Genomic DNA, 22,844 nt, shown 5'->3' with positions numbered 1-22,844 from the left:
AGGAATTTGCTGTTTCTGTTTGTAGTTAGATGACTATGTCAAATGTTCACATGTTTAAAAATAGTAACTTTGAGCTTTTTTTATTCCTGGGGAAAGAAAATGAGTGGTATGGTGAGAACGTGGATCTAAAGTCATGTATGTAGATGCTGCTGTGGTGGACCAAATGATTGTTAAATTTAGTCAACCCTTTACACAATGCTACATGAACAATATTCAAGCAGTTTTATTATTTGTATTGAAACATTTCTCGTTTTTGCTCTCTGCTCTTCAGTACTTTTCAAACGTTTTTATACTTTATTCATTTAGCGCCTGAATTAGTGAGATGGTCCAAATGTATCAAGTTCATTAAACTTCTTCTGTTTATACTGCAGAAAATCTGATCACTGGATGCAGAAAAAGGTAAGTCACTGTTTGGTGGACCTAATAGTTGCCGACTCCTCAGAAACTGGGTGAATCATTTCAGTTCTGAAAATGGGCCACTGTACTCGAAACATTAACTGTGATTTCTTTCCATAGATGCTGCCAGACCCTGAGATTTTCCAGCAATTTCAGTTTTTGAATCATTTAAATTATTGACAGAATTAACGATGTTTATTGTTAAATTAGCCTTTTCATGGAATGATGCAGCATAGAATCAGGTCTTTCATCCCATCATACCTGCACTGGCTTTTTTTTTTAGAAAAAAGCTACCTAATTATTTCTTCCCAGTACTTGCCCACAGCTCTATACATTTTTACTTCTCAAATACGTGTATCAAAGTCCTTTTTGAATGTTTCTGGTAGTGTCTCATCGTAACTGTGTGTAATTTATTTCTTCAAAGGTTTCCCCCAATTCTTTTTTGCAGTAATCTGTTCTATCAAAAATGAATAGAATTCTGAATACTTATATTTAAAGTCTGTTAACCTCTCATTACTGTAAATCTCCTTTCCTATATTTCTAAAACCTTTTGATAGCTTTCTAAATCAGGTGGTGCTCTGACTTGGACACACTTTTCTTTCAGGTGTGACCAAGCCATGTATTATAACTGTTGAGCACAAGGTCTTTCCTTTTATGCTCAATTTTTCTATGAAGCCTAGGATCACGGTTGCTTTTGTTCACAAGGAACTAAATTTTTCATACCGGCTTTCAGAGTTTATCTATGTACATCTCAGGGCCTCGTTTTATGTATACCTTTTAAAACTGTATGATGTTGTTAATGCTGCCATTCCTCATTCTTCCTAGGAAATGTGTTTGGCTGGACAGCTGGTTTGTCATGTAGAGTAATGTCAACAGTGTTGGTTTAATGCCTGCATTAGCTGAGGCTACCATGAAGGTCTCTCCTCTCATCTGAAGCACATTAAACCACCATCAGTCATGTCACTCTAATGAGAGAACAGCCCGATGATCTGGTTGGACTATGATGATATTTTCACATACCTTTGCGTTAAATTCCATTTGTCACGTGTGTCTCTCGCTCATTTATGGAAGTTTGTTACTGTTGTCTTCACTGTTCACTATATTTTCAAACTCTGCGAGATCTTCAAAGTTTGAAATTACACCTGCTGTCCCTATAAGGATGTTCCCCTTCACCCACTTCATCTGTATTAGAATTATATTCTCTTGAAGCTTCTAGTAACCATTTACTGATACTCCAGTCAATGTTTATTTTTGTCCAAATTGACAGATCCCTTTTCAAAATATTAAAATTATGCCATTCCAGTTTAGTATCTTCACTTTCATTTATTTGTGATCAGTTTCCTTAACTACAAAATTAATGAAGTTGTTATGTCTGTTTTCCAAATGCACTCCCACTGAAATGTGCTTCACCTGCCCACTTAATTTCTTAGAAATAAACTCAGAAATGCTTCACTTCTTGTTGAGCTGGAAATATATTGATCAAGATATTTACATACAAATTTCAGAAATAGTTCACCATTATCGTCCTTAATGCTGTTTCTGTTATTCTTTTCTCTCCATTCTTTATCGGAGTATTGAATTTCTCCACTAAACTACATTATTGTTTTAGCATCTTTATGAAATTTGCTTGCAGATTTGCTGAATCATCTTGCCATTATTTGATCATTTATGCTGGACTGTCGTCTGCAGTCAACAACAGAACGGGGCAGGGATGGCCTAGTGGATATTATTGCTAGACAATTGATCCAGAGACCCTGGTGATGTTCTGGTGAGTTCAAATCCTGCCATGGCAGATGGTGGAATTTGAATTCAAGTAATATCTGGAATTAGGAGTGTAATGGTGACCATAAACCACTGTTGATTGTCAGAAAAACCCATCTGGTTTACTAGTGTCCTCGAGGAAAGGAAACCGTTGTCCTTACCTGGTTTGGCCTACATGTGACTCCAGACCCACAGTAATATGTTTGATACTTTACTGCCCTCTGTGCACTTAGGGATGGGTAATAAATGCTGGCCTGGCCAGGGACACCTACATCCTGCGAATGAATTAAAAAATGGCTTGCTGATAGATCTATTGATTTCTGTGGTGAGAATTTCACCTCTAATTCCTTGTAGTTGTGCTACAACAAATTACTGTGCTGTTTACCAGACATTCACAGCACTGCCACTTCTCAGTATCATAAGGATATCCAAGCAACCAGTCACATTCGTGGAGTTAATAGAACTCTCTGCCCCAAATAAAAAAATAATGTTTTACACAGCACATTGAAGATAGAAATTAAATTATTCAGAAGAAACATTCAATAAAGTTTGAATCTAGTAATTATTGTTTGCACTGCTGCTAAACAATTGTTTTTTTTAATCAGGGAAAACCTTTAAAGACCCAGTTATGTTTGATTGTGTGAGGTGTTACTTTTTAGGGGATTTTTAATGGTGTTGAAATGAGGCATGAAGTTGAAATTGTCACCGACTTTAGTGATAGCTCATTCGAGGAGGAATCACAGCACAATCTGTGACAGAGCACAACTTCAGATTTCCAAGCTAATCAATGCATGCCTGATGTCCTGAAATTGAAGTTAGTTCTGAAGGGGTGATAGCAAAAGCTGGCACTTATTACCAATAACCTCCCTTGCAAACAAAATATGACTACACCCATTTCCCCTTTTGCTGCTTAATTTTAGCCAAATAAAAACAGTGCCTAATCATCAAGAACCCTTCCCTTTTTGTAATAATTTTGGTTTGATCAATTTCCATCCCAATTATTCTCTCCCTTAAATGCTCCATGTACATTGTAGCTTTTAACTTTGAGTTCTTTGTCAAGTGAAGTTTTTGTTATTGCCAGTTAACATTATTGCTGTTTGTAACGTGTGCCTGAACTCTTCACCCTTATTTGCTATGCTCCCTGCGTTTATGTGCATGAAGTTCATCCTTCATTTCCTTTGCATCTCTTCCCTGTCTTAGCCCTCCTCTTTTCTAATATTCAGTTCTTTATGCAACTTGTTTGTCTTCTCTGCTTTGTCTTGGTCCCCTTTCCTCTATCAAATTCATTTAAACCATCTTCCCTGAAGAGCAACAGTTTCTTCACCAGTCTCCGAGAAGTGAATGCTGTTTTTATCATGTATGCCCATCTTGGAAACTTTGCTAACTAACTTTTGTTATCAGGGAAATTTCTGTCATGAATCGTGTAACCTTTAAAGGCCAGTTATGCTTGATTGAGCAGAGGATTTGTAATGGTGTTGCAGGGGCCTGAAATCAAAATTTTGGTTGAAATAAATGAGTTGCTCCATTGAACAAAGTTAATATTAAACGAATTCTTCTGTTCTAAACTGCTACCTGTGTTTGCTCAATGCCTGAAGAAATATAATATAAAATCTTCACAGAACTTGATTGAAATTTAATTCACGTTTCTGCTCGGAGATGGAACGTTTTCAGTATCTAGTACCTGTACCAAGATATCTTGGAACAGAATGTTTTTTAAATTTCTATTTGTTTTGAAGTAGTATGATCGGCTTAGAGCTTTCTTGATTACAGTTTTTACTTTTTTAACTTTTCATTGTCATATCTACAGCACATGTAACACGTTTATTTGTACTTATTTTATTCTTGTACTAGAATTATTTTTTAAACACCAGTCATCAAAGTAGCAGCTGTATTGAGAAAAGGTTCTTCAAATGGAAACTATTATTTCTGCTGATTTTGTTCTCCTGTGGATGGATTATACTGTTTTGAAAGGGAATGTGTCTTATCTGAAGTGCAGAATACAAATGTAATCAATGACTATTTTTTATTTTGAAAGAAGTTCATGCGGCTGTTTAATTGGAGGGTTTGGGGGAAAAAAACATAATACTGAAAATATAACAGAGTTGATGTCCAGGTCGTCTGTCTTGCAAATCTACTTTTGTACCCAATGTTCTTCCAACTTGTGATGAAAATTGAATATATGTGCAATGATTATTTATACAGTAATTCTGAACTCATGAGTGTTCTTCTTCCATCTTGAAGGGTGATTATTCCCAGCCACCACGTTTTCCTGATGTGATTGATAATAAAAGAAAGAAACTCTATAACTATTTGGTGAGTTTGAATTCAGGTTACCTGTCATTAATAAAGTGCAGTAGGGAGCTGAAGCTAATTTGCTATAATCCAAAATACAAACTTTTTTTAAAAACAATGTTGTAGCAATATGATACTTCTTGTAACGTTTAGCACAGAAGGAGGCCATTTGGTCCACTGTGCCTGTGTTGGCCCTCCAAATAAGCATCTCATTCCTGTCGTCTTTGAGCAACCCTGCACATTGTTCATTTTTGAACAACTACCTAATTCCCTTTTGAATGCTTAAATTGAACCTGCCTCCTCCACACTGTCAGGCAGTGCATTCCAGACCCTAACCAGGGTTGTATGATATGGTTTTCCACATCGGTTTTGCTTCTTTTATTAATTAAAGTTGTGTTTTCATTCTCAATCCTTTCATGAGTGGGAATATTTTCTCTTTCCTGACTGTGTCCACATTTCCCAGGATTTTGAATACTTCAACTAGATCTTCTGTGAGCCTTTCCTTCTCCATGGACTTCTTTAGTCTATCTTCACAACTGAAATTCCTCATCCCTAGAGACATTCCGGTAGATCTCTAGCTTTCTCCAGTGCCTTTGCATCTTTCTAAAGTGCGGCACCCAAAATTGGATGAAATATTCAGCTTTTGAGGCAGAATTTGAGTCCTGGATAAATTCAGCATCACCTCCTTGCTCCCCTTTGCTACGCCGATACGAATCAAGCACAGGAATTGTTGTTTAGTGTTGCTACTCTCTCAACAAGTCCTGCCATGCTTGATGACTTATGCACACACAGACCCCAGTCCCTCTGCTTGTGCACCCACTTCAGAGTTGTACCCATTATTTTATATTGTCTCTCCATGTTCTTTCTACCAAAATTTATCATCTCACACTTCACCAATATGAATTTCATCTGCTACTTATCCACCAACTATGCAAACTCCTCTTCTGCCCCTCTGAAGTTGTATGTTATCTTCCTCACATTTAATGATTTCAACAAAAGACTCCATCTGAATAGTTTTGTATTCTGATTTTTAAACTCTTCAATGAAAGCTTGTGAATTATAATCAGTGTGAATCGTTGTTTCCTTGTCAAATATAGACTTCAGAGTGTTGAAGGGTCAACAATAATCTCAAGGACTGTCTTTCCAACATAGAATACTACTTCTGATACTGGTTTAGTTTCTTGGGAAAGTACCTCACCTGCCTCTCTTCCTTGTCTAGCCTTCTCTTGAGTGAAACGTATGAGAGCAGTCACACTGTTGGATGTAAGGGGAGGGCCTTTGCGGGAAGTTGGAGTGGTCAACCCTGTCAAAGGCTGCAGGCAGGTCAAGAAGGAAATGTTTACCTTTGTCATTGTCACAAGAATGTCATTGTGACTTAGAGAGCTGTTTGGTACGATGGCGAGCAAGGAAACCTGATAGAAACATGGAGTTCTGGAAAAGATGGGAACACATTTGGGAGACAACAGTTAAATAGATCCAAGCCAGATAGTGCAATATGAAATTGGACAATTCTGTTTCATAGTAGTCCTTAATTGAGCTGGCTGCTAGCCCTGCAGTTTTGCTGTATCTAGTGAATCATCTACACCATTTCTTCTACTTCTCAGCTGGCTGTAGCACTGCCACATGCCCAAAATATTCCAATAACTATAGGGTCTCCAGCATGACTGTCTTTCATTGGAGATTGCTCATTTGATCACAGTGATCCAGAAATGATCACTATTTCATTTCTCAGTGCTTCCAGCTGCTTCTCAGTTGCTGGACTGTTAATTCAGTGGTTTCCCTGTAGCTTTGTCTTGCTGCAGAAACTGCTGTTGAAGCTTCCCCCGCTGATCTCTCCCACCGCTGGCTCTTTATTTCACTGTCACCATCTGTTATTGTGGTGGTTGTCTGAGATGAGGATAACTGTTCTACATTGCTGAGGAAAGTCTCTGGTCTTTTTAAGATGACTATTTCTTCAGCATATGGTGAACTATTTAAACTCTTAGACTTAACATGACATCTACACAGTACCATATCTCTTCAATCTCCGTTACGATTTCTTATGTCATTACTAACATCTTATTATATACTTATTTTAGATCATATACTCTAGTCCCTGTAATGTCCACTGGTCATAAAATGCCTGAAATACAAAGCCATGCTGGCATGAGAGTAACCACAAAAGCAAGGCAGGCAGTAGGTTCAGACAACTCCTCCACAGCCTGCTGTTGGCCATAGAGGTCTCATGAGAAGATCTCTGATCTGCTGGCAGTATGCAGACAGACTCCTCTTTGTCACCAGGTGGCCAAAGATCAGAAGATGGGGCTGAAGTGCAGGCAGAACATGAGCAGCTCCCTCAAAAAAATGAAATATGATCTGCGCAGCTTGCATGTACGTTGAGCCCATGAACTATCTTCAGAATTGATGCATGCAACATACACTATGCCAGATCCCTGATTGTAAAGCAAAAGGACTCCTGCGTACTGAGCCCTTTTGTGCTGCCCCATGATTTTGGCTTTCCAGAGTCAGGAAACTTTGGAAAATTGAAACCAATGTATCGACTATCTCTGCATTCACCTCTTTGAAGATCCTAGGATGAAGCCCATCAGGTTCTGGTGACTTGTCAGACTTTTAATTAAATAATTTTCTCTGTGTCCTTTCCCCATTAATTGTACTTTTAAGCTTTTTTCTGTCTTTCAATGCTTCATTTAAAAGTATTTTTGCTTTTTTTTTGTGTCTTCTGCAGTGAAGATGCACACAATTTCTGTTCAATGTGTTTGCCATTTCCTCATGTGTATTCATTTAGATATTACACAATGTAGGTTTAGATTAACTTTTAAATCAACAGCTTCTTTGGAGTGTTACACCCAACCTGGTTAGTCGTATTCCAGGTGACAGTATTTCTGAAAAAGAAGCTGAGCAATTATACCAGTGAGAGGAAGTCTCTTGGTCAAATCACATATCGATTACTGTGACTAGTTCTGGTTACTGTATTCCCAACTGAAATGTTTCAAACTTGAATAATTTATTATTCTTGAGTGAAGTGGGGAAATGTAATTTTGTTTATTCACAGCAAAGCTTTCAGATAAAAAGTGAAGATGATGCGAGTTTTGTTCTGAAGGTTACAAAGGCTTTCAAGGATGCATTGATCAGTTATTACCAAAAGAAGGAATCCGTGAGTATTTTGAAATTATTCTAATGGATAGTCTATGAATAGCAATGATTAAATTGTTTCATCGAAGTTGCTGTTTCTGATGTCTGTGGTTAAGAGTGTTGAATTTTAATTTCCGGCAATCGATTTCAGCACTTTTGCCTATACAATTGTTGCAGCTATGCAAGGTTGACCTCACTGCAGTCACCAAAAGCAAAATGCTGTGTGCTCACCCCGTAATGGGAATGAGTCTAGTCAAAATTTAAATGCCATTCATAAACAGCATTTCCTTTAAGTTGTGCAGCTGCATGGTAACTTGCTAACCATATACAGCAAACACCACTGCATTGACATGTGGCATGTAGGCTATTGAATTCAGTGTTTAATGTCTGCAGTTTATCTCAAAATTCCAGCGTTTTAGAGCATGGAAAAAGGCCTTTCGATACATAGTGTCCAGCACCTGGCCCCCATAGCCTTGTATGATATGGCATTTCAAGTACTCGTCTGAATGCTTCTCCAATGTCTTGAGTGTTCCTGCCTCTACCACTTTAGGCAGTGAGTTCCACATACCCATTCCCCTCTGGATGATTTTTTTTCATCATATCCCCTCTAAGTTACCTGCTCCTTAGTTTAAAACTGTGTCCCTTGGTTATTGATCCCTCTACGAATGTGAAATATTTCTTCCTAACCGTCTGATCTGTGCCCCTCCATAACTTTGTACCCTTCAATCAGGTGCCCCATCAACTTCTCTGCCTGAAGGAAAACAACCGCAAGCTATCTTATCCTTTTATTTTGTTCAGTGAGAGCTCCTACTTTAAACCCGTGACACAATTTCTTCTGATTGAATGTGTGTTATTTCAGTGTACACAGTACTCGGTGGTCTGAACACAATGCGCTTATAGCTGAATGATACCACTTAAGTTTAACACCAATTTAATGTGAGTTTATTGATGCTTCTCTAATCTGGTACAGCAGCCTTCAAAGTTTATAGGCATTTGTGAGGAAAGTATTTTGATCTGATGTGCTGCTTTTGATTCAGTCAGCATTAATAGTTAATGTAAAGGTAATTAACATCTAGTCAATAATTCCTTTCACCTTTTGGAATGAAAAAGATTTTGAAAAATTTTAAGTCAATAAAAAGCAGTACAGTATTAGTGCTCTGTTTATATTGGTCAATTTCAAATTTCAGTTACAAGTGGTCTTCATTTGACATTTCCCCCACTTGCAGATTATCAGTATCCGCAGTTCTTTTGTTTTCTGATCTCTTTACTGCTGGCTGTGCTTCACTCCTGGATTTGACTGAGGTTTTGGGCTCCATCTAGTGGCAGAGGTTTAGTCTTTGGCATCCATCTGCACCAATCAACCTATGCCACAAGATGGAGTCTGGTCAATCTAATAGTAATACAGTAAATTTTGTTTGAACCGGCACGCTCGATAAACCGGCAAAATATATACTTCAAATACGAGAAGTTTACCGTATCATTGTGATCTCTGTGACATCCAAGTAGTCAGTCAAGGATGGAAATTTGTGAGAGCTTGCGAGTGAGAAAGCTTACTGCTGGTAAATTTTATTAAAGGCAAAGTTGCATTATTATTTAAGTGATTTATGCCGTAAATAAAGTATAACACTGGCATGTATACCCCCTGCATTACATTTCTGTTAGTTATCTCGTGTTTTTACATAGATTATATGGACCTCTTGATCAACCGGCACATTCCTGGTCCCATAGGTACCAGTTAATAAAACGTTTGCATTAAAAATATCTTTTATTATATTCCTTTTATATTTTGTGATGCATTTTACTATGCTGGTTATTTCAGCCAGGAGTGTAGTATTGCACATGTATGATACAGTATTTCAACTTTTACCTTGTTTTTGTCGGGAACTGAATTCTGACGTTGACATTAATCCTTATGGTAAACCATGCTTTGCTTAAAGTTGCAATTTTCAATTTCCCCAAAGAGTAGGAAATTTGATATACCAGGTGCAATATCTTTCTACAATCATTATGTCAAAGCTGGAAAGAGGTAATAATAGCTCTGGCACTGCAAAGTACAGTACAGAGTTGGTTTAAGGTGGATCAAATAAGTGCTGTTTCCAGAGTGAATTACAATGTCATCAACTACATTGAATCAAAATTGTGATGACCCCAACTCTGCTTCCAAAATTGTGAACTTGATTATTTGTCTTATGTAAAGATTCAGGATAGCTGTTCTCTAGTATATGAATAAAATATCAGATTTTTCGTTAATGATTTTGCAATGTAATCCTATGTAATGAACATCATTAAAATGTAATCGTGGCATAACAATCAGTTTTTTGTTGTTTTGTGTACATCGGTTTTGCACTCTCTTCCATTCTTGACAGATGAATGACTATGATCCAGTGTAAGAGAAAATGCACCAAGACAAATAGAGCTCTCACTCAACAATTTTTCACAACAGGATAACTTGCAACTGAATGGTTTTTGTAGACGTCGAATTATCCAAAATCTAGCAGCACTGAAACTTTGTTATTAATTCTTGATAAAAAAATATCAACTTGGTACAGGCTCTGAGGTGTAATTTGTGCTGAGTGCAAAATCCAACCAGATTTGGTTTCCTGCCTTATAAAAGGAATCATTCCCTACTAACTGGAATTAACAGTTGAAGAAGCTTTGCAACAGCTTCTTCAGTTTTTGGCTGTGAAGGAGTCTTTGTCTTGTATTCAGTTCTACAGATGTTATTAACTGGCATTTCTTCTAGCTAAGATATTGATACTAACTGCACCAGGTCTCTGTTTCTGTTGTCATCTCCTTGAAATAACTTACTAAGATGAAGTTCATGCCAACTGATCCTTTAGTGTGCAGACTACGTCCTACTGCACCATTATCTGGATTTTTTAGAACTGATGATTATTACTATTTTAGTAACCCCAGCCAGTATAGTTAACTTGCATACTTTTAATCAGTACCATTTCTTAAGATTGCTTCATGGAAAATGAAGATAAATATGCATATTTCTGCTGGCTTTATCCTACTCCGTCAGCAGAGCCAATCTTGCAATGGTAGACTGATGGTGCTTTGCTTGACGTCAATAGAAACAATGTAGCTTTTTTTTTGTCCTGTATGGAGATGAAGATGTTGCTTGATATATAATACTTCCAGGCTTACTGTTGCATTTTGTTTGGGTCATTCTCTAATCCGCTGTGGTAGGTATCAATGGCCCTTTTTCACCACAACGGTTGTGGGTATGACATGTCTTCTGAATTCCAGATGAGGTTCTTGTGTCGGTGTTACTGATGCTTTAATCTGTTGCAATCACTAAACTTTGCTGCAAATGCCTAAAATACTGCAACTGTCCTTATTTTTGGACTGAATTATCATGCTATTATTTTAACGTAAGGGAAGAAAGAAATTGCATATGTTGTGCTTTGTCATACTTAATGTCAAAAGTGCTTTAAGTCCAAGAAATTATTTGGAAGGGTTGTGACATATTACTCATAACTGGCAGCCATTTTGTACAATACAGTTTCACCAAAGACAATAACATCAATGACCTGATGCAATATTTTCCTATTCAGTGTTCAAAAGAACATTTGGTTGGAACACTTGGCAAATTCTGCATTTCACAAAGTGCAATGCAATCTTGAACATTGACTGTAACAGAATGTTCATAAGGATAACACTTGTGACAGTCACATTCTTCTAGGTGCGCTGGTGTGGAAGCCTATATCATATGCTCATTCTTGGAATGGGATTTGAAGCTGGAATATTCTAACAGTCCTACAAGTTCATTCAAAGGGTTCATGAAGGAGAAAGCAGCTGGAAGGTGTGCAGTATTGTTTATCATTCTGAATTCAGAAGCGATTCTTTGCGAGAATCTTAATATTCAGCAGAGAAGAGCAGCTAGTTTTCGCAGTTGGTTTGAGACTGACTAGAAAATGATCCAAAATCTGTCTAAGCTCTATTCAACTGCACCTGATGGCAGGCGTTCCCTGTACGTCTGTCATTTTTACTTTGGCTTATCAAAAGACTTATGTCCAGTGGTTCTTTTGTAGGGCTATACATATTGCTCTTGGTTTTGGTCGAGTTCCTTTGTTAAGTTTACGCAAGTTATTTATCTTCCTCCACTGTCACCTGAATGCTTCAAACTGCTGCTCCTGCTCTAAAATTCAGACATAGAGTTGTAAAGTAATATAAAATAGAAATAGGCCCTTTGGCCCAAACTGGTCCATGCTGACCATGGTGCCCACTCAGCTAATTCAAACTGCCTGCGTTTGGACCATATCCCTCTAAACCCATCCCATCCATCTACCTATTCAGATGTTTTTTAAATGTTGCTATTGTATCTGCCTCAACCATTTTCTCTGGCAGCCCATTCCATATATGCGCCACTCTCTGCATGAAGACGTTGCCCCTCAGGTCCTTCTTAAATCTTTCCCCTCTCACCTTTAAACTTATGTCCTCTAGTTTTCAATTCCCCATTCCTGTGAAAAAGATTATATGCATTCATCCTATCTATTTCAATTCCCCATCCCTCATGAATTTATACACCTCAATAAGATTACCCCTCATTCTCCTACGTTCCAAGGATTAAAGTCCTATCCTGACCAACCTCTCCCTATAACTCAGGCTCCCTAGTCCTGGCAACATCCTCGTAAATCATCTTTGCACATTTTCCAGTTTCACTATGTCTTCCCTATAACAGGGTGACCAAAACTGTACACAGTACTCCAAACGTGGCCTCACCAACAACTTGTACAACTGTAACATAACATCCCAACTCCTATACTCAGTGCCTCAACTGATAAAGACCAGCATGCTAAATGTCTTCTTCACCACCCTGTCTACGTGTAACACAGCTTTCAGTGAACTATGTACTTGTACTTCTAGGTCCCTCTGTTCCACAACACTCCTCAGGACCTTACCATTTACTGTATAAGTCCTACCTTGGTTTCACTTTCCAAAGTGCAACACCTCACATAGAATTGCATTTGCCAGTCCTCAGCCCTCTTCCCTGTCTGATCAAGATCCCTCTGTAATTTTTGATAACCTTCCTTGCTATCAACAATACTGCCCAATTTTGTATCACCTGCAAACTTACTAATCATGCCTTGTACATTCACATCCAGATCATTTATGTAAATAACAAATAACAAGGGTCTCAGCACCAACGCCTGTGGCATACCTCTAAACACAGGCCTCCAGTCCGAGAAACAACCTTCGACTGTCACCCTCTGCTTACTACTATTGAGCCAATTTTAAATGTTATTTTAAATGTTTAGGAAAAGTAAGATAGTTCTCATCATTCTCCTGAATATAATCTTAAATAACCTTGTTAATATGTTACAATTGGATGAACTTTCACAATCTAGAACTGGGCTTCCTTTTTCTGCATACAAGGAAGAGGAATCAGTTGACATAAATCCTGAGTAGACCTGAAAGATGATGACTGCATTTTACTGTTGATGCCTATTCGGATGTGCAATTGTGCTGCTAAAATTATCCACACCAGATAGGATGTTTCCACCTTGTAAGGCTGTAATGTTAACTATTCTGATTTACCTTAACAAAAATAGCTTACCTGAATTTGATTTCCTTTGTCCAGAAATTGCCCATTTTAACTAAACACCCAATCGCCCACCTCATGCTAATGTGGAATGTGGTTTACCACAGCTTTAATTTCAAACAAGTATGGAGTATTATGTCTCAATCTTCAAAGTATTTTTTTGTTCAATTCATTTGTTTTCCCATTTAAACTTTGGCAGGCAGAAGAAAATCTTTTATTTCATATGAGTGAGTTTTTGGTTCCAGAAATTCTATTCATAACCTGATGATTGACTTATATGAGGCATGAATTTGGCTGATTGTATTGGATACTTTGAGTATTCTGTTAAAGCCTTCACTGTAGTAATTGATACTTTATAGAACAATTGGGGAATCCATTGAGTTTTATGCGCAAAACTATCACGTGCAAGTTTCATATGGCTATTTGAAACTTAATATCTTTAGAACTCGCGTTGTTTGTGGGAACTGCTGCTAGAGAGAAAAAAAATGCGAAATAAAATTAGCATCAACTCGTGTTTTACAAGAGAAGACTAAAACACACTTCGCAATAAAACCTGGTATTGATGTTGAATTCCAGCTGACTCCAGTCATTCACAAGCTAAGCTGACTCCCAGATAATTTTTCAAGAATGTGGTCAACCTGAGCAAGTGGAAAATTGTCTACTGCGATGATTTTATCAACTTCCTCTCTGCTTTTCAAACAGAACTGCTGCTACTTTCTACCTTGTTCTCTCCACTATGCAGACAGTCTTTGAACAGAATAGGAAACTTATCTTATTATTTTCTGTTCTTCCATTGATGTATTGATCGTGCTGCAAACTGGATCTTTCAAAGGCTGAGCTTTTAGAAGAAAAGTCTTCATTTTGAAATTTTTGCTTCAATTTTTGCTGCAAATTCACAATTGGCTTTATTTCAGCTAAATTGGATAAAGAACCTTGAAAATAAGTAGTGCTTGGGATCTGTTATTATTTGTTTCACTGAACTCAAGTTTCATATGCTGATCTCAAATTGATTACCAAGTGTACTTGACGGATAATCCCAGTGAGCTTTATTTACTGTCAGCCTAAAATGCTTCAAGATCTTAAATTGTAGTAAATAAATTAGACTAGGTTTCTTCTTTTGAGGAAAAAAAACAATGTTCTTATGCTTTGTTTTTAACTAAACAGTGTCTAAATAGTTCTTGCTGTGTCCCATTTCAAACCTTTTTTCCCTTGCCCAACCTCAAAGGACCCAGCCATGAGGGCTACATTGGATCAGAGAACTGCAAGATCCACCGGTATACCAGATGGCTATTCCAGATATAATCCTGATGCATCAGCTTCAGCAGTACGAGGCTCAGAAAGCCCCAGAGGTAATTCAGATTTGAAAATTATCAGCAGCATCTCTATTTATAGGTGCTATTAGACAAACCATATTACCTCTTACCTCATTGGTTTCTTTGCATTGACTTTAGTTGACCAATTGAGGATTTTGTCTGAAATTTAGCTTGGTTCTTAAGGTAAGTAAGATAATAGAAATTGTAATAGACAGCACCTGAAGCTATGATCAAAAGCCATTGAGATCCTTGTCTCTATCCTGGATCATAAATTCAGGTTCCCATGATTAGCTGTGACTTGATCTGACTTAGTCAACTTAGTCCAACCTTCAGATTAGTTTCAGAAATGCTATCTGAAGGGCAGCTTTCTGGACCTGAAACTGTGTTCCCCTCTCCGGTATCAGTTTGGTTCGAGGTCAAGGACCCAACATTGGGATCCACATAGTGCAAGAAACAGCTGACAAAAGCTAATCAGTAGATTAGCTGACCTTAGGTGCACAAAGTTGCCTGAAATCCATATATTTATCCATGACAGCTTTATTTTACCTTGGGAATAACTTCTCCAAGTGAATTTGAAGCTGAGTCTCCACCTGCAAAATTTGCCCTTTTCACCCTTCAGTTGGAGATAATCTTGTTTTTCCATAATTTGAAAGACTGAAGGTTAAATCATGTAGAGGCTATTGAGGCACCACCATCATCAATGGGTCTTACTATCTGAGAAATTCCACAGCAACATTACATGCTGAACTGATCTTGGGTACATCATCAGTTGCTGAAGATCCATCTTTATTCATGCCTGCTTTGTTGTACCTTGGAGATAGCTCCTGTTACTGGACTTGAAGTTGTATTTTCAGCTGCAAAATCTGCCCATTGCAACATCAGGTTGCGCTGTGCAGACCTTTAATGGTTCTTTCAGGCTAAATTGTTTAAGCCATATGCATGAGCAGTACCAGCTGTTGGAGGCACTATCAGCATAATTAAGCAATTCCATTCATTATGATTGCAATCATCAAGAAACTCGATCCCAAAACTCATGAGAGAACCTAACAGAATGCTTTCTTCTGTATCAAGGAAGAAGACCATTTCTTCATGACAAAGGATTTTGCTCAGCCATGTGTGCCAAATTTCTTGGGCTTTAATGAAGAAATGGCTTCAACCTTATATCACTTTCACATCAAGAGAGTACTGTCAATGGCATTCTGTAGTAGTCAAGTGTTGATTGCATTCTGTAATGTCAAGGATTGAATAGAATCCAAGAGTGACATTTTTGAAGGTTTTATGAGCTGTCCTTCTCCACCTGCATTCAAGTGCACGGAGCCAGATTGTATTCCTGAAACTGCAAGAACTGCAGGACCTTTTTCTGGCCAGCTTCGGAGTGTCAGCACCACCTGAATTTATCAGGATTAAGCAAAGCAGAGAGATCACCATTTTGTTTGAGTTCCACTTTACTGGAGCTCCTCAAGGAAGCACAAAAGTACCTTTTACGTAATGGTGCTTGTGACTTTCTGCATTTGCTGGGGCAGGGTTTTCCAAGTTCTGTGACTCGTGATGGTGAGTGCATTTAAACAAGATGCCTCTTTAAACAATTTGTCAATTTGATATAGATTGTTGAACTATAATGACTATATGAAGACCTTGTGCAAAATGGCGTTTGTCTAACAGTCAGCAGAATTCACTATTTTGCATAAGATACAATCCATGAGGAGCAGAGAGAAGTCTGGAAACATTCCAGTTGCCTTTTACTTCTAGTTAATGCATTTTTATAAACATGTTCCACTATGAGCTTGTACTAATAGCCAATGAACAGATTCCCCAAATGTTTTTCCTCCATCGGAAAAATTAATATACTAGCGCATACTTTTTATTCAAAGTCATCAGACATGTGAAGTCAACTAAAATACAGTTGAAGGCATCAATTTACAACTGAAACTGAAATTCAGTTGTCCTTTTTTTGGCTGGTTCCCTGCACTTGCATCTGTGCCTGTGCATCTGTCAATTGTTACCAAAGGTTTGGTGATTTGACTTAGAACTGGTAAGTAATTATTTGGGAGACTTCAGAAACAATTCAACACTGGTCTAAGATTCACCAACATTGCTGTGGTGATCCTACTTCAAAGAAAGGATTCTCTTTCACTGGTTTTAAATATCCTCACTTCAACTGAAATGTGTGTCATGAAAATGGAACATTCTTTTGTTCCAGAACACTGCAAAGGTCCAGTGGTGAACTTACCACTTTTTTTTAATTAAAGCCTGTGATTGAGTCAGAGATACCAATGCTGCAGATTTCTGTCTCAAATATTAAATGAGCATTCTTCACGAACAAGCTCTGGTATGGCACTGGTTGGTAAAGGGTGAAACATAGTAAGGTCATTACACTTTTACCCTAAAGAAGATCTGCTTCATGGACAGAAGAATGGTATTCTTCCTGCACCTGTTGCTGGTAATTCCAAAGGGCAGAGACTCAGACCTATCCTCAATCAAAGGAAATCAGAACAAATATTTCACAATCATAGTGCTTGAGGACCCCCTCCCCCAAGTCTCATAGTCACTGCATCCTGAGGGATTTAGCCTCGATGATCTGCTAACCAAACATGGCCAAATATTTGTGCCATCAAGTGCCACTAAATGTTACCAGTACAAGAATACTGCTCAAAATCACAGCTTTTAAATTCTATGGGCCAAATGCATGCTACTAATTCAGGAACTGCTTCAACCAGATCTGCATGCAAGTGCAAGATCTCAAAATAAATAGAACTGTGTTCTGATTGGAACTTTTCTAAGATAGTCAGTAACTAGACTTCTCTCTGTCCTCTAGATAGGCTTTGTATGGCAGAGAACTGGTGAAAACAACCATCACATAATCCTTGACATATCATCTTGAATTTGTACTAATCAGTTTTCAAACACATTGTGTTGGTGTTTCGGATTTGGTATGTCATTTTGATATTTATAGCTGTCAATTCCTGGAAACTTTTGTACATTTACCATTGGTCAGAAAAAATGCTTCCTTCACAGTTGAATTAAAAATGTAATCTGTTGTGCTTAATGCTACCGTGCATTGCTTGTTTTACAAAAGGATCTTTTGGTAGTGTTTTATTACAATTTGTTTCAGACTTGGCATCACAATCCATGTTTTATTGTAACAAAATCTACTTATGTTTTATTTTCATTTTTTTTTAGGTGGCTATGATTGGAAACAGGATATTTTGGCAACAGACCTGAGGCAATCACTTGAATCCTCATCATATCTATCCTCTGCTGCTGCCAGAGATTCTGCAATGTATTCCTCTTCAGGCAGGGGCTATTCATCAGATGACAAATCTGGGAGTCAGCATATGAACTGGGGCATGAATGCAAACTCAGCCAATACCTACTTTGGTCGCTAAATTCATTGCAAGGGTGTAATAAGAGAATAATAGATGGTTGGGGACTGTGTGTTCTGAATGCTGCAGAGCACAAACTGATCTTTTAATGTACATCTTAATTCATTACCTTCTTCCCTCACCATGCATTGCTCTTCATTTAATTTTGATATACTTTTTGTATTTGTTTCTGAAATGGCAGCATCTCTTAAGGGTAACCATATGACTGCAGATCTAACCCAAGTTCACAGTTCAACTGAAATTCAATGAAATAACATATCTCTGCCCCCCACATAACATGTAGTGCTTGAATAGCTTGCATTTTTTTCTCATCGAAGACTAATGTGTACAGAAATTGATGCACTTGGAAAACCTAGTTTCAGGAGTGCATTGTTATTTTTATCTCCAAGTTTCTCTTTTCATCTTGTCAGTGCATTTGTATAGGAACTAGCATTCATTGATGAAAAACCCACATCTGTTGACAGTTAGACCAAGGTGGACATTATAGAACCCTCATCCTGTCCTCGACTGATGTCAGGAAATGTACTTGTAAGCAGTGATTGTTTGGAATGGGAACCTTGACTGCCACCATCATACACCCTATATTCGTATACCGGAGGGATACTAAGCAATTCTCTGGCATGAGATTGATAATGGTGTAGTGACTGAAGGCTTTTACTTCAGTCCAGCACTATATGTCATATTTACTCCGATTAAATGAGCGACATATTAGCTTTTCTACAATTTTGTACTCTGCATGAGCTTGTACACCTAATGCAGTCATCTGTCATATCTATAAGCCAATTAGTGATCATTTAACTTTCAGCTAGTATTTTAATGTTCAATTCCAACAGTAAGAAGTTTTCAAATAAATTAGTCATAAATTAGAAGGTAACTATATCATCCCCCACCATGATGGAAAGCTTTAGAGACTGCTGTTTTGTACAATTACAGTGGTGTTAAACCATTCAGCTCAGTTCCTGGACTTAGGTTTGGTAGACATTTTAAGCAAAATAAAGGTTACGGATGGGTTTCAAGACACTCCATTGACAGTCAAATTTAATTCACATTGTGGTGCAAAAATGTAGCCAAGTTAGACAAGGTGTCTAAATCTATAGATTTATGAACATCTTATTTTTTCTTCTTGCAACTTAAATTGCATACGATGATTTGTAAATTGTCCCTTCCTTCCACCAATATGCCATTTTTGAATTTGGTGATGGGGAAATGCTGCATGTTCATCTGGGTGAGTGTGGCTTCTTCATTTTGAGAAACCACCTCAATGTAACATGAGAGAAGTATAGAAAGACAGTTTCAAGATGATTTATTGAGCTTTCTTGCTGTGTTGTTTCTAATATAGAATAAACATTGGGAGACTAGAGCCTCTTGCGTATTAGGCATGAAAGTCTGCATCCTTGGGAGTTTTTGTTAATATTGCATTGATTAGTTTGATTACCACTTTAAACATATAATTAAGAATGGGAGTTGAATACCCAACAGAAATTTCCTTCAGCTGACAGCTAATATTAAGTACAAATGTTCGTTAACTATTGTTTGAATATTGCATTTTCCCTGTAACTTTTAAATTGTACATTTTATCAATTACATCTATACTTGTTGGTAATATTTAATATTAGAAAATAGAATTGGAGAAATATGCCTGCATGATTCTGGACCATTTCCTCTTGGACTTTGGAGTAGACAAGTATTAAGAGTTTTGGCTACATTAATACAAAGATTTTTACCATCTTAGATTTGCAACTCTGACTTCTGGCCTGTAAATCTGTTTCAGTTCCAATCATTTGGCATTCACTTAAATTTGTGTGCATTTACATTTCAAGACTTTATGCATAAGTGAATTATGTTCTTAAGAGATAATCATATTGTTTTGCAAACTGTAATTAAACAGTATTTTCAGCATTTAAACTATATACATTTAGAAAAGAAAAGAAAAAAATGCTGAACAGGGTATTTAAAAGTGCATTTTGTTTTCCATTCAAACTGGCAACCAAAATACTTTGCTAAAGTACCTTAATGAGTATGCAAGAGGTTCTACATATTGCTCGGTCAATTATTCTACCATATAGAGTAAGGTTCTAAATTCAATTCTAAGTCAGAGTTGAGTTATCCGGTCTTAATTAGAGTGTCATAATTGATTGTGGCATCCATCAGTTAGGAGGGAAATATTGACATCGGTTCCTATTCCTGATCACGGTTCAAGGATTCTTGCTAAAGTGCTTACATGACAGGATTGACTTGGGTTAGAGCTAATCTCAGATGGAGTATCTTCCTGAACTTGACTCATTTGCTGATGATCACTGTGAAGACTTGTATGCATAATGACTAATTGAATTGGTGATTAGCAGCCATGAATGATAAGGATGGAACAGAAGAAAATTGTCATGGAGGTTTTAAAAACTGCAATATTTTGCAACTTCAGCCTTGTGCTCTAGTAAGCAGACAATTGAGAAAGAATGCATTATATATTAACTACAGTTCTAAAATTGAAGCAAGTTGGTGTTGAAGTACATGCTTGGGGGAGGGAATCCGATCTTGTGGTATGATCTGAGTTTTGCAAGTATTAGAACGGAGGCTTCATCCTTTGCCACAAAACAGTCAAAATACTCATGAATTGGATATTTTGCATCACACATGAAATCGATGTTTGTTTGAGATCCAAAATATGTTTGGCTTGTTGTTATGGAGTTATTCAGGCAAGCTGTTAGAGCAAGTAAACTCATTAATGAAACCTTGGTTTCTTTTCAGATTGAAATTGCTATTAAGTGACAATACTTGTATCATAAAATATAAGACACCCTGTAATCATTTCCTTGTAGGTGTACTCTACATTGGTATGTAACTGAAGTTAGGAAATAACAGAAATTCAAAATTACATGGACATTTTTTATTACTAGGCCAGTTTTCAGTACGCGGTTATCGTTCTCTGTAATGCACATTGTATTCTATTGCCAAGCGTCAACAATTTGTGATGTGGCGTGTACCTGAAGGTCATGAGGTCTAAATAGTTTCATATGCTAAGTTAATTTAGAGGATATTAGATCACAAGAACATCTGGCTTCTTAGGTACGTTGGAATTTTTCTTCTTGTTTAGAAAGTTTCTTTGCAGATTGGAAGTGACTTGTAATTATTTTGAATTTCATACTTCATGTCTTTCCAACTGAGTGTAGTGATGCAGTTATGATCAAATTGTCTCCAGAACATGATTTTTGCTTTGATTGCATGACTAAATAGAGAGTGCTATTTTCAGTGAAAAACAATGAATGTCATTTTGTGAAAATTGTACATTTACTATCTTTTAAAAGTTTTGTTGACGCTAAGCAACAGTAATGCTCAAAATGTAAAACTGCAGGAAAAGTAATCTATGTTCTGAGCTTTATTTCTAAATTTTTTGAGAAGTTTGGAAGTGTTTCATCATTGTCTAAATAATTTGTGTGTTTGCTTCTTTGTTTCTGTGACCATAAAAGGAATCAAAATAAACAGAAAATTGAACATTGTATACAGAACATTCTCTCTCTTAATCAGAGTCTGTTGTTAAGTAAATATTTGGCATTTCAAAGCTCTCAGGAGAGCTGGAAAGTCACATTCAAAGCTGCTATTGTTCTTTGCAAAACAAAACCTTGTCCCCTTATCAAGGGTGAATAAGTGCCAATAGTTGTTTTAGGCAAAAAATGAAAAGTTGGAAGTCACCTAGAATATTAAGTAAATATTACTATTTTAAGTGAGACACAGTCACTCTGTACTCCTAAATGTATGGTTTTTAATTCCACATCTAAATGAATTCCACAAAATAGTATAAATTCTTCTGGTAGTGTAGGTTAAAAGCCTGACAGATTATAATCTCTCGACTTCAGCCTTTTGTTGGGGTAAACTCTGCTCTTCTTACTTGCATGGTTTAGTTGTGTATGTCCTTCTAAACTCTTTGCTCCAAAGAGAGACATGTCAACATAGCCGTGGTCACCCATCAACCTTGCCATTGACCACAGTCTCTTCACAGAGAAAAGTGTGTTTAAGTACTTCTTTATTGCCATTACCAGTCCCACCCTCCCCTTCCTCCTTGGATAAATAAATACTTACTGGAATCAAATCACAACTTTATTTTTTTATCTCAGTTGCTTATTATGCAGCATTTAAACTCTCTCCTTGCAGATAGTCGTTGCCTGGTGCTTACTGATTTGAATGTTACTTTAAAACTTACCAGCCCAAGTTATGAATATTGTCTGGGTCTTGTTGCATATGAGGATGGGCTATTTCAGTATTTGAGGAATCATGAATGGGACTGAACATTGTGTAGTGAACATTCCCACTTGTTATCTTGTAATGGAGGGAAGGTCATTGATGAAACAGCTGCAGATGGTTGGGCTGAGGACATCACCTTGAGGAAATCCTGCAGTCACGTTCAGCGAGGCTTATGCCCATAATAGTATTGGTAAAAACTCGCCATTGCACAGATCAAGTCTGATCTTCATTAACACCATGTGAAGTGGGATAGACTCAACAGACCTAGCAGCTCAAAACTAGACATTCATGATGTTCAGGGCTTTAACAGCAGCAGAATTTATTCAAGCACAAGGTGTAACATTCTGGCGCAGCATAGTCATGACTCTTATGATTATGATGAAGCCAGTGGACCAACTCTGATTTAACAGGTTGTGTAGGAATGCATACCAGGAGCCACACCTCGTGTGGCTAACCTTAACTACACACATGCTGAAAAGCAAAAACAGTTATGATCCTAGTTGTTATTATTGGATAGGTCAGATCTCAGACTGAAACCTGGCTTGATATTTTGTTTTGTTTTTAAACAAAGTGGTTTCTCACATAAGCATGCAATATTGCAGATTTTGCTTTAACAATAAAACAAATTAATTAACAAAAGAGATGATAGACTTGTAAGCAGACAGTAAAAAATATAATCCAAAAATGTTCTGTTATAAATTGAAAAGAAAAACTGCTTTTGCATAGTAACCAAAATCGCCATTTATCCTGTCTTCACTCCAGAGTCCCTGTCTCTCTCAGCTT

General features: G+C 37.3%; 1 protein-coding gene across 3 annotated transcripts in view; it reads left to right on the top strand.

Moving 5' to 3' along the window:
- LOC109922836 overlaps positions 1-21,321 on the top strand; it is a 66,551-nt gene extending 45,230 nt beyond the window's left edge. For 2 of the 3 annotated variants that reach the window (XM_048615173.1, XM_048615178.1), the window contains 5 exons: positions 372-399; positions 4,399-4,470; positions 7,502-7,603; positions 14,355-14,478; positions 17,623-21,321. In XM_048615173.1, coding sequence (XP_048471130.1) covers positions 372-399; positions 4,399-4,470; positions 7,502-7,603; positions 14,355-14,478; positions 17,623-17,828 — 532 coding nt within the window. In that variant the 3' untranslated portion in view covers positions 17,829-21,321. The remainder of the gene's footprint in view (positions 1-371; positions 400-4,398; positions 4,471-7,501; positions 7,604-14,354; positions 14,479-17,622) is intronic. The other variant, XM_048615181.1, reaches the window with a different exon arrangement.
- Positions 21,322-22,844: the final 1,523 nt, after the last annotated feature.

This window comes from Rhincodon typus, chromosome 2 (genome assembly GCF_021869965.1).
Source record: "Rhincodon typus isolate 14 chromosome 2, sRhiTyp1.1, whole genome shotgun sequence".
Lineage (NCBI taxonomy): Eukaryota > Metazoa > Chordata > Chondrichthyes > Orectolobiformes > Rhincodontidae > Rhincodon > Rhincodon typus.
Note: the sequence above shows the minus strand (reverse complement) of the source record. Positions and strands in the feature narration are given on the sequence as shown.